Genomic DNA, 12,175 nt, shown 5'->3' on the forward strand with positions numbered 1-12,175 from the left:
TCCCCTGCAGCACACGCTGTCCGTCATCTCCTCGTGAGACCAACGATGCCTGTAGACTTTGTGCTGCCATTGGCATCGTCCTCTGGGATCAACCAAGGGGTGGCTGGGTCTTCATGGTGCACAGGTCAGGCACATGGGTGTCAACTCCAGCCTGCATCAACGCTACTGCCTTCTCCGGCTTCTAGCCGCCTGGACTGCCTTCCTCTGCCGAATCAACATCACTGTCATTTTGGTAATTGTAAGGAATTGGAGAAGATGACAGACTGACAATCGGTTAGGGCTTCCACCCTGGGACCCTCAAATTCCCCAAATCTCCCCCACCCTTCCGTGTGTAGCCTTCTCTCAGTGAGCCTGTTATGCTGGAAAACCTCGCTCTGCACACTCGCCCCGGTCACAGCAGGAGTCCCTAGACCTCAGTCCTCTGACAGGAACGTTAGGGAGACCGTGCTTAGATGCCCTCCCTTGAGCCACACACCCACCCTTTGGTAGCGAGGATATTCCCAGTGATGAATCCCAGCTCTTGAGTGTTTGATTGTTGGCTGCTGCTCTATGGTGCTGATGCTTCTGAAGGTTAGGCAAAATTTTCATGCTTCAAATTTTGATTGAAATGTGATGCATGAATCATCATCTGAGACATGGCACATGTACCCTCAAGAAGCCACTTGAAAATATTTTGTTTTTTAAACAGTCAACAGTACCTGCATACAAAGCGATGAAAAACCAGCTACTTAACAGTTCATACATCACACCAACCATTAACCAACAAGGAAAAGACCATACGTTATGGTCTGGATTCTCCGCTGTCAGGATTCTCCATTGCGCCGGCAGCCCTGGGATTTCCCAACAGCATGGGGCTGCCCACAATGGGAAACCCCATTAGCTGGCTGGCGAGAAGGTGAATCCCGTAGGAATGTGGTACGGCGTGACACAGAATCCCACCCCACAATTTGGCTGCAAAATATCGGTACTAACACAAAACTCCAACAGTTCATTTATAAAAAGAAAACCAATCACACTGGGTGAGATTCTCTGTTTTGGAGACTAATGGGTAGGATTCTCTATTGCCCGACGCTGATATCGTAATCGCCGATCGGGCGATGAATCCCTTCCGACGGCCAAATCGGGGACTGCGATGGTTTGACGCTGATAAGTCCACAAGTCTTCGCCCTCCCCAAAATGGCATAATCGAGTTGCGTTCCGCACGTCATTGCAATGACATTGGTGCGCCATTGACAGGCCTTCCCAGGATGCTCCACCCCCGATGGGCCGTGTTCCCGACCACGCATTTGACGTGTGGTCTGAGCAGTTGGGAACCCAGCGCGGCAGCTGTGGACTGTGTCCAGTGTGGACTGCCACACTCGGCCAGGATCCGTGTCGCTGGATGGGGCGGGGGGGGGGGCTTCCGCGAGGTCTGGGGGGGGACTGGTGGCGGGTAACCAGAGGTTGACCAAGGGTTGGCCTGTGGGGTCGCATTTGGCGGGTCAGGTCTGCGCATGGCTGGCACCATGTTTGTATGCTGCGACCGCTGCAGGTCATTGCCATGCGCATGTGCTGCCACAGACCTGGCCATTCTCCGGCCGTTTACAGTGTGGGTGCTGGGAGTTTTACCTGGCGCCGCTGCGAGGCCTGCACCGGTCCCGGAATAGGCGAGGGTTCAGTGCTGACTTTGGCATTGTAAAACACCGGCAGAGTCTCCGTTTCAGCGGCTAAAAAGAGAGAAAGAGCTCTCCTTTCCCTCTTTGGCATTGGTATTAGGTCATCTTACCTCTACCCTTTCCCCTTTCGAATGAACACTCAAATCTTGCCACCCCCCCCCCCCCCCCGAATACCCATAACCTAACCTGCACACCCCCTAGACACTAATGGGCAATTTAACATGGGCAAACCACCTAACCTGCTCATCTTTGGACTGTGGGAGGAAACCGGAGCACCCGGAGGAAACCCACGTAGACACTGGAAGAAAGTGCAAACTCCACACAGACAGTGACGCAAAGCTGGAATTGAACCTATGTCCCTGGGACTGTGAGGTAGCAGTGCTAACTACTGTGCCACCCTGCCTCCCTAAAAGTCAACCTGCATCCTCCCATTCCTTACTCCAGGCCACAAAAGCAAAGGGGTGGCAATCCACAAAATCGTTTCTTCAGCAGCTTCATCAAATTGCACATTCTGATCAATCTGCCCCTCTTTCTCCCTCTTGCAGCTCCCAGCAGTCCACTCCTCAGCAAGGGAAAATCACCCCAATGCAAAGCATACCAGAAAAGAGAAAGAGCTCTTCTTTCCCAGAACTGGGAGCTGATCATCGTACATCCTCTCTGTCCTTACTTCAGGCCATAAAAGCAAAGGGGCAGGTATAAAAATCACCCATACTCTTGGCAGTAAACATTAAATAGTCAATACTCCATACCCGGCAATATTCTGGTAAAACTCTTCTGCACCCTCTCTAAAGACTCCACATCCTTCTGGTAGTGTGGCGACCAGAATTGAACATTATATTCCAAGTGTGGCCGAACTAAGGTTCTGTACAGCTGCAACATGACTTGCCAACCTTATACTCAATGCCCCGGCCAATGAAGGAAAGCATGCCGTATGCCTTCTTGACTACCTTCTCCACCTGTGTTGCCCCTATCAGTGACCTGTGGACCTGTACACCTAGATCGCTCTGATTGTCAATACTCTTCAGGGTTCTACCATTCACTGTATATTCCCTACCTGCATTAGACTTTCCAAAATGCATTACCTCACATTTGTCCGGATTAAACTCCATCTGCCATCTCTCCGCCTAAGTCTCCAAACGATCTAAATCCTGCTGTATCCTCTGACAGTAGTCATCGCTATCTGCAATTCCACCAACCTTTGTGTCGTCTGCAAACTTACTCTTCAGACCAGTTAAATTTTCCTCCAAATCATTTATATATACTATGAACAGCAATGGTCCTAGCACTAATCCCTGCAGAACACCACTAGTCACAGCCCTCCAATCAGAAAAGCACCCTTCCATTGCTACTCTCTGCCTTCTATGACCTAGCCAGTTCTGTATCCATCTTGCCAGCTCACCCCTGATACCGTGTGACTTCACCTTTTATACCAGTCTGCCATGAGGGACCTTGTCAAAGGCCTTACTGAAGTCCATATGGACAACATCCACTGCCTTAACTGCATCAATTATCTTTGTGACCTCCTCGATAAACTCTATCAAGTTAGTGAGACACGACCGCCCCTTCACAAAACTGAGCTGCCTCTCGCTAATACATAAGGTCACAAGCAATCCACAAAAACATTTCTTCAACATATTCATTAAGTTGCTCATTTGGATCAATCTACCTCTCTCTCTCTCTCCAGCAGCATTTATTGCCCATTTCTAATTGCCCTGAGGGGGCAATTAAGAGTCAACCTCATTGCTGTGGGTCTAAGTCACATATAGGTCAAACTAAAAAGAGGCCAGATTTCCTTCCCTAAAGGACATTAATGAACCAGATGGGTTTTTACGACAATCCACAATAGTTTAATGGTCATCTTTAGAATATTAATTCAAATTTCACCATCAGCAATGGCAGGATTCAAACCCTGGTCCCCAAAGCATTAGCTTGGGTTTCTGGTTTACTAGTCCAGTGACAATACCACTACGCCACCATCTTCCATTTGTTTGGGCTGGAGGGTGTTTGGGGTAAAAGTTCAAAAAGGGGGGACAGGCGCCAGGGGGGCAGCAGGCAGCATAGTACAGGATTTTTTGGGGGCTGTGTGGGGATGTTTTGGTTGTTTGCTGTTGCCACTGTTGGGTTGTTGTTTTTTGTATATCTGAAAATGTCACTATAAAATGCTTATTTTTAAAAAGGGGGCTGCAGCAGACAAACACACAGCCTCCAAGTGGTAAACCTTACACACTCAACAGTACAATAGCTCCTTCCCCCTCCTGCAGCTCCAGCAGTAAACTTGCATCAGTGGTAAGTTGCTTGAGGGCTGAGTAACGAACCACCGGAAAGTCATACCGACACAGAGCACAGCAGAAGAGTGAAAGAGCACCTCTTTCCCTTCACTATCACTGGTATCAGGTCACCTTACTGTTACCCTTTCCCTTGCCCCAAGCCACAGAAGTAATAAAGGTGGAATCAGACAAATGCCCACCCACAGGCATGAAACATTAAATAATCAACAGTACAATACAATCACAAGCAATAAACAGTCAATAAACAGTCAATATTCAATAAATTAAGCTCGGTCTGCATAAGTATGTCTTTAAGAAATTCAGCAGGTTGCTCAGTTGAATCGGGCCACCACCCTTCCCCTCCTTCAGCACTTACAGCAGAGCATTTGACTTCCTCCCTTTTCTTTCTCCAGGCCACAGAAGCAAAAGAGGTGGTCGCACGCAAACACACAGGGCACAATCTTCCCTGAGGGGAACAAAGTCCCCGAACGAATGCGTTTAGCCGCGTGTTTCCCGATACTCGCAGTGCCAAGAAACATATGGGGCTGGATTCACTGTTTTAGAGGCTAGGTACCGACGCCGGCGTGGGAACTGTGACATTTTATGACGGCGCCGAACCCTCACTGATCCTGCAACCAATGAGGGGCCAGCAACCCATGCTGAGTAAAACTCCCACAATATAAACAGCTGGAGAATGGTCGCTTAGAACGGGGATGCATGGCCGACAATGAATCCCGCCCATGGATATTAAACACAACTCACTTAGAACGGGGACACGTGGCCGAGGCCGCACATAGCCTCGTTTTTTGCAATAGAGAGCTGCGCTCGCTGGTACTCCCCGTTGGAGCAAGAAATCGGGACGCCATAATTAAATGGTATTCCGATCTCTGAGGACCACAAGAGATCCCCAACGTCCATCCACCCTAACGCAACATGTGAGAGTCCCCAACCCTGCACACACCAACAACCATAGCAGGCAACCACAGCGCGATCGCACATGCACAAAAATGCCAGCTTGGCACCTTGGCAGTACCAACCTGGCAGTGCCCCAGCTAGCTTGCAGTGCCACCTCGGCACCTTGACATTACCAGGCTGGTGCCCAGGTGGCACTGCCAGGATACCCAGGTGGAACCAGCAGTGCCAGGGAACCACCCTGCCCAAAAGGCATCCAGCTGGGGGAGGGGGGTCTTCTGATCCCCTTGGAGACCCCTACAAGTGCCGTTCCATCTGGGAACCTGTTCCAAATGGCGCTTGCCCGAGACAATTGAATACCAAAGCCTCAGGAACCTTGGGAATATGCACATTAGTAAGGCTCACTGCCTCGCTCTAATATGCAGATTTGCCAAAAACTGACCTAGCCCATTGTGGGCGGGCTTCCCTTTGCAACATTTCGCGAGATTGCATTGAATCTCGCGAGGTGTTGCAAGCTGGGTAGATCCCAGGAACGGGGTCTCCCAGCTTTCATCGGCCATGCTGTGCCATGGCGAGATGCTTTTCCGGTGCAGTGTGGCCGGAAGGTCAAGCCCACAACTTCCAGACAATAAAGTCACCAACAATCTGCAAAGCAGCTCTTCCGTAAATTCAGTAAGCTCCTCAGTCAAATTGGTCCGCCACCACTTCCCCTTCTCCAGCATCGGCAGTAGGACATCTTACTCCCTCCCTTTCCTTACTCAAGGCTACAGAAGCAAAAGGGGCAGTAACAAACAAACACACAGCCTCCGGGCAGCTATAGCACCAGTCAGGTCACTTCGCCTCGCTCTCTCTCTCCCCCTTCTGCAGCTCCCTGCAGCAGACACTCAAAGGCAATAATAATCAGACCAGAAAGTCACACCAACTTGGAGCACACCAGAAAAGTGAAAGAGCGCCTCTTCCCTCTCTCCAGCACTGGAGGAGGCCAGTTTAATCCACCCTTTGCCTTTTTCCAGGCCACCAAAGCAGAAGAGGCAGTAGCAATTAAACACACAGCCTCTATGCATTGCAACCACAAGCAGGAGAAATTAGTAGACATACATAGAGCCAAGAACAGGACTCTGACCTGGAAGTGTTTGGTAGGACAGACAAGCAGCAGCTGTAGTTGCGCGTTATGGGTATTCACAACATTTAAAACTGGCTTGAAAGCCTCGCAGACTAAAAGCCCCTCATTACCTCTCCCACCGACCCTGGGGCTACCCTCAGGAACACTTCACCACTTCCCCCTTGCCCCCCCCCCCCCTCCCGCCCACAAGCACTGAGGCAGCAGTTCCCATACCCTTGAGCTGCATGGCCGATAATGGAAATAGTTACTCACCTCCTCAGCCCCGCTCAGCAGCCATTGCGCCAGCTTCATGTTTTTAAAAGGAATACTAAATGACGCAAGTGTGATTTCTCACTGTGGAGACTTCAATCTCACACTTCTCACACAATGAGATGGAAATTGTTCCTATTTGGGGTCAATGATATGCTCGCAATATTTGGGAACACATCACCGAGAGTTGACTGGTTAGATAGCAAACATACTCGCCCCAGTGTAAATCTTGAATGTGGCCTTTTCGCTATTTAACCACCGTGCCCAAACAGGGCGCAACACGGTGGATAAATCGTGCCAAAAATGTTGAATTTTTGCTATTATTAATTGGTGATCCTATTATTTTCTTTCTCTCCAGGAAGGAGCTGGGGTTACTGCAGAAATTGTATAGTTTGTATGATGCAGTGATGAATAACATTAGTGGTTACTATGATGTCCTATGGAGTGAACTAGACATTGAGAAGATTAATGCTGAACTCTTGGATTTTCAGAATAGGTAACTGAACCTGATTGATTATATACAAGTAAATTAACCATTAGATGAAGCATATGTTTAATTGCACTTTCAGTTATTTCAATATTCTTTATGTTTGAGCACTTTGTGATTTGTATAGCAATGAGCTTAGCATGTGGAATTTTCCATCACAGTTGTAGAATCATAGAATTTACAATGCAGAAGGAGGCCATTTGGCCCATCGAATCTGCACTGGCCCTTGGAAAGAGCACCCTACTTAAGCTCATGCCCCCACCCTATCCCCGTAACCCAGTACCACACCTAACCTTTTTTTGGACACTAAGGGCAATTTAGCATGGTCAATCCACCTAACCTGCACATCTTTGGACTGTGGGAGGAAACCGGAGCACCCAGAGGAAACCCACGCAGACAGAGGGAGAGCGTGCAGACTCCGCACAGACAGTGACACAAGCCGGAATTGAGCCTGGGACCCTGGAGCTGTGCGGCAACTGTGCTAACCGCTATGCTACCGTGCTGACCTAGTTACACAGGTGAGGGGCTGTCCTTGACATCAAGGCAGCATTGATCGAATGTGGCATCAAGTTGAAGAAATATGAATGTCAATGGAAATCAGGGGCAAAATTCGCCATTGGTTGGGGTCATGGTTGTGGCTGTTGAAAGCCAATTACCTCAGCCCCAGAACATAATTGCAAGGGTTTTGTGTTGTGTTATTATATTATCTTCCTACCCAAGACTTTTCTACTACACAAGATGCAAGGCATCAATCACTCATGTGGAAATTTTGGGTGGGATTCACCGTTCCCCAACGTTGATTTCATAATCGGCGATCAGGCGGAGAATCCCTTCTGACGCCGAAATCTGCGCCTGTTTGACGACGGTTTTGTATGCTCCGCACCCTCCAAAATGGTGTCATCGTGTTGCGCACCCCGCTCCGTACGTTGTTGGAATGGCATTGAAGCGCACCTGAAGGCCCTCCCACGATGCTCCGTCCCCGATTGGCCGAGTTCCTGACCGTGCAGCTGACGTGTGGTCTCAGTAAGCTTGCGCATGGTGAAGTCGAGACATCCTGAGTGAGAGACAGCCAGAGTAGGAATTGGAACTTGGTAATTTGGAGCCGTGTGGCAATTCGGTGCAGAGTGGGAGGGGGTGCTTTGTCCCTTTTTGTTTTGTTTTCTTCTTCTGGCTTTGTAACTGTTAATCTGCAGAGACAGATCCAGAGTGCATCCCAGGAAGGTAAGTGATACAAATACCTTTTCTACCCGTAACAGCCTCCCCGAACAGGTGCTGGAATGTGGCGACTAGGGGCTTTTCACAGTAACTTCATTTGAAGCCTACTCGTGACAATAAGCGATTTTCACTTTCACTTTCACTTGTGGGGGGGGGAAAACTGAAGTAAAATTACAGTAAAGCTGCGACCTGATTGGCTGGGAGGAAATCTGTTAAATTTGAAAATAAAATTGAAAAGGTAATGAAATCTAATTGAAGAACTAAATAGTGGAGTAACTAAACCTGAGGGAAGAGATTAGTATCTAGTGTTCAGGAATGGGTTAAGAAACATTTCAATTAGATGTCTCATTGATCCAATAATTGGCACTGATATGTAAAGAGGCTACAGGTGACCTTTGAGGCATGTGAGGTAAAGATAGAGTTTGGTGCTGAGTGTGTTCGAAGAAAAAATAAAGGTGTTTTGGAGAAAGGAGCAGAACTCTTGACTCTTTACTCAACAGCAGCTAGAAGCTAACAGTTGTAGCAGAGAATGGCTGCTGCGTAAATGTAAAGGGTTGAAAGATACTTTTCAGGAAAAAAAAACATCAACCAAGGAGTGAGTGAGAAGGGGAAAAAAAGAAAATATGGCTGAACCTAGGATAAGGATGGCCGGATATGAATATCCCCCGCTATTTTCTGAAAAGAGTGGTGACCCCTTGCAATATTGCCGGAGTGAATCATTTCATTAGCACAGATGTATCAAGTGAGATACTTGCTTCTGAGCAGACAGCCGATGAAGTAAGCACACATGAAACTGGATATTGAACAGAATAAGGCAACAGTTTTTGGAAAGACGGTGGACTTACAATTTATACAGTTGGGGCACTGTTGTATTCCATTACGGACAAATAGTATTTCAGGGGCTGGTTTAGCACAGGGCTAAATAGCTGTTTTTTAAAGCAGACCAAGGCAGGCCAGCAGCGCGGGTTCAATTCCCGTACCAGCCTCCCCGAACAGATGGCAGAATGTGGCGACTAGGGGCTTTTCACAGTAACTTCATTTGAAGCCTACTTGTGACAATAAGCGATTTTCATTTCATTTAATATTTCAGGTGCAGTTGTTAAGGATGTGTTATTCACAGCTGGAAATGGGACTTTAGCTGATAAAAAACGAGTTGTATTAAAACTGCATAGGCAATTTGCGCATCCGTCTCCTCAGAGGCTGAAGAATTTATTAAAGAAATGTAGGAGTGTGTTTTGAGGTTCCCGGTTTTAGGTGATCTCAGGCATTTAAAACTCATAGTTTATAGTGAGGTGTCCTCTGCAAATTTATGTGATGGGGTTTCAAACGCAGGAGGTTTTATAATTTTTCTTTTGGGGAACAATGGTAAATGTTGCCCTCTTGTGTGGGAAACAAAGAAAATAAGGAGAGTGGTCAAAAGCACTTTGGCTGCTGAGACTTTAAGCCTTGTAGAGGCAGTGGGTATGGTCCTTTATACTTCTCAGATATTGACAGATAATTTGAGATTAGGCGATTTTGGTAACATACCCATTGAGTGTCACATTGACAATAAATCAATGCGAAAATGTTCACTCGACAAAAAGTGTCAATGAGAAAAGGCTAAGGATAGACATCGCAAGTTTGAAGCAGATGTTGGACAGAGGGGAGATAGCAAAAATGAAATGGGTCGACAGTAGCTATCAATTGTCCGACTGTTTAACGAAAAGAGGGGCTAGTTCACAGAAACCTTTGGATATTGTTAATGAAGGGTGCCTGTTTCTGTGACTGTTTCTTTTTCCTTTCAAAAAAAAGAGGGGGGAAATTGAGTGTGTTTGAGTTTCTTGTAATTTTGTTTTCACCAAATTATTTTTTTCTCCAAGGAAGGGGAGACTGTTAAGGAATGGGTTAAGAGACATTCCAATTAGATGTCTCATTGATCTAATAATTGGCGCTGATATGTAAAGAGGCTACAGCTGTCCTTTGAGGCATGTGATGTAATGATAGAGTTTGGTGCTGAGTGTGTTTGAGGAAAAAATAAAGTTGTTTGGGAAAAGGAGCAGCGAAAGGCTAACATTTAGCATTTAATTTTACAATAAAAATCTAGCGTCAGGGCAGTATAGTTAATTTAACTCAATCTAACAATAATTCAAGTGTTTATTTTAAATTAATTAACTAGTGCTTAAATGTCAGTCAGCAGGGTGCAGTGCACCAACTGTTAAACGTGGCAGATCTGTGACGCTAATTACCCCGCCCAACCTGCAGCAAGTGTAACTAATAGCAGCTCCTCACAGAGGAGTTATAGAGACGTGGTCACACCCAAGGTTCAGGCAGACAGATGGGTGACCGCAAGACAGGGCAGGCAGTCAGCGCAGGAATCCCCTGTGGCTGTTCCCCCTTTCTGACATGTATACAATTTTGGATACTGTTGTGGGAGATAGCCTATCAGTGGAAAACAACAGCAGCCAGAACAGTGGCACCACAACTGGCTCTGTTGCTCAGCAGGGGAGGGTAAAGTGCAGGAAAGCAATAGTTATAGGGGGCTCTATCGTAAGGGGCACAGATAGGCGCTTCTGTGGAAGTGAAAGAGACTCCAGGATGGTGTGTTGCCTCCCTGGTGCCAGGGTCAAGGATGTCTCTGAACGAACACAGGACATGCTGAAGGGGAGGGTGAACAACCAGAGATCATAGTACACATAGGTACTAACAACATAGGCAGGAAGAGCCATGAGATTCTACAGAAGGAGTTCAGGGAGTTAGGCAGTAAGCTAAAAAGCAGGACCTCGAGGGTTGTAATCTCAGGATTACCCCCTGTGCCATGTGCCAATGAGGCTAGAAATAGGAGGATAGTGCAGCTAAACACGTGACTAAACCAGTGGTATAGGAGGGAGGGTTTCAGATTTCTGGACCATTGGGATCTCTTCTGGGGCATGTGCGACCTGTACAAGAAGGACGGATTGCATCAAAACTCGAGGGGCACAGGTATCCTGGCTGGGAGGTTTGCTGGTGTCACGCTGGAGGATTTAAACTAGTATGGCAGGCGGGTGGGAACCAGAGCGTTAGCTTAAAAGGTGTCATACCTGAAGGGGAAATATAGAACAAAAATAAGAGAACAACATCATCCTCAGGCAGAGCAAAAAAGGTGGCAAGTGTGAGAAGGGAGGTGGTCAATGTAGGACTGAGGGTATTGTACTTTAATGCGTGCAGTATACGGAACAAGGTAAATGAGCTTGTTGCGCACATTGAAATTGGCCAGTACGATGTTCTGAGCATCTCAGAAACATGGCTGCAAGGGGATCAGGACTGGGATCTAAATATACAAGGATATGTGCCCTATCGAAAGGACAGACAGATGGGCAAAGAGGGCGGGGTTGCATTGTTAGTAAGAAATTAAGTTAAATTGATAGCAAGGAGTGATATTGATGCGACCATCAACGCACGCAAAACAGAGAGTAGGTGTAAACTGTGGCTTTCATCGACTAGAACAGTGCCTGCCTGCAACTGATCTGCTTGAGAGAGCCGCCTACAGGGCTGCTGCTCTTAAGACCTCCCCTCAAGGGGCGGAACCAGGGCGGAGCCCACAAGCGCACCAACCTGATACATTCCATATAATAGCGTACAATGGTCCATAGATGGAGCCCACATGGGCAACAGCGTGATACAGTAACATACATGGTGGATGGTTAATACAATACGTTCACCACATTCACCCCCTATTAAAAAAATTGAAGTCCAGCGGGGGTGCAGGGTTCACAGGTTCAGTCTGTCCGGCGCCCGTATTGTGTGCTGCGATAGCCGAAGCTCTGGTATCGCAACTGGCCCGGGCGTCGAACTCATCCATCCGGGCTTGGGTGGTGAAGCTGCCGGTACGGGGACAGACGTGATTCCGGGAACGTCTCTTCTGGAGCTTCGTTCCTGTGGGTCGGTGAAGGATGGAGGGCAGGGGGGGTGCGGGTTCCATGTAGGGGCGGGGCGCTGCTCAGTGTAGGATGGGCGGGGTAATTTGGGGTGGCTGTGGTAGTGGAACCTGCGGGTGCGGTCCCAGGTCGCCCTCTCTTTCTCCGCGCTCTTTACTGAAGTCTCGCCCTCTCTCTCCACGCTCTTTACTGAAGTCTTGCCCCCACTCTCTCCGCGCTCTTTACTGAAGTCTCGCCCTCTCTCTCTCTCTCCGCGCTCTTTACTGAAGTCTCGCCCTCTCTCTCTCTCTCCGCGCTCTTTACTGAAGTCTCGCCCTCTCTCCACACTCTTTACTGAAGTCTCGCCCTCTCTCTCTCCACGCTCTTTACTGAAG

The 12,175-nt window shown here is 48.0% G+C and overlaps 1 protein-coding gene across 6 annotated transcripts in view; it reads left to right on the plus strand.

Annotated features, from left to right (window-relative positions):
* LOC119966976 (dynein heavy chain 8, axonemal-like) overlaps positions 1-12,175 on the plus strand; it is a 1,648,910-nt gene that overhangs the window by 886,457 nt on the left and 750,278 nt on the right. For 5 of the 6 annotated variants that reach the window (XM_038798944.1, XM_038798947.1, XM_038798945.1 and 2 more), the window contains one exon: positions 6,565-6,702. The exons of the other annotated variant lie outside the window; for it this stretch is intronic. In XM_038798944.1, the coding sequence (XP_038654872.1) occupies positions 6,565-6,702 (138 nt within the window). The remainder of the gene's footprint in view (positions 1-6,564; positions 6,703-12,175) is intronic. 6 annotated transcript variants of the gene reach the window in all.

This window comes from Scyliorhinus canicula, chromosome 6 (assembly GCF_902713615.1).
Source record: "Scyliorhinus canicula chromosome 6, sScyCan1.1, whole genome shotgun sequence".
In the NCBI taxonomy this organism is placed as follows: Eukaryota; Metazoa; Chordata; class Chondrichthyes; order Carcharhiniformes; family Scyliorhinidae; genus Scyliorhinus; species Scyliorhinus canicula.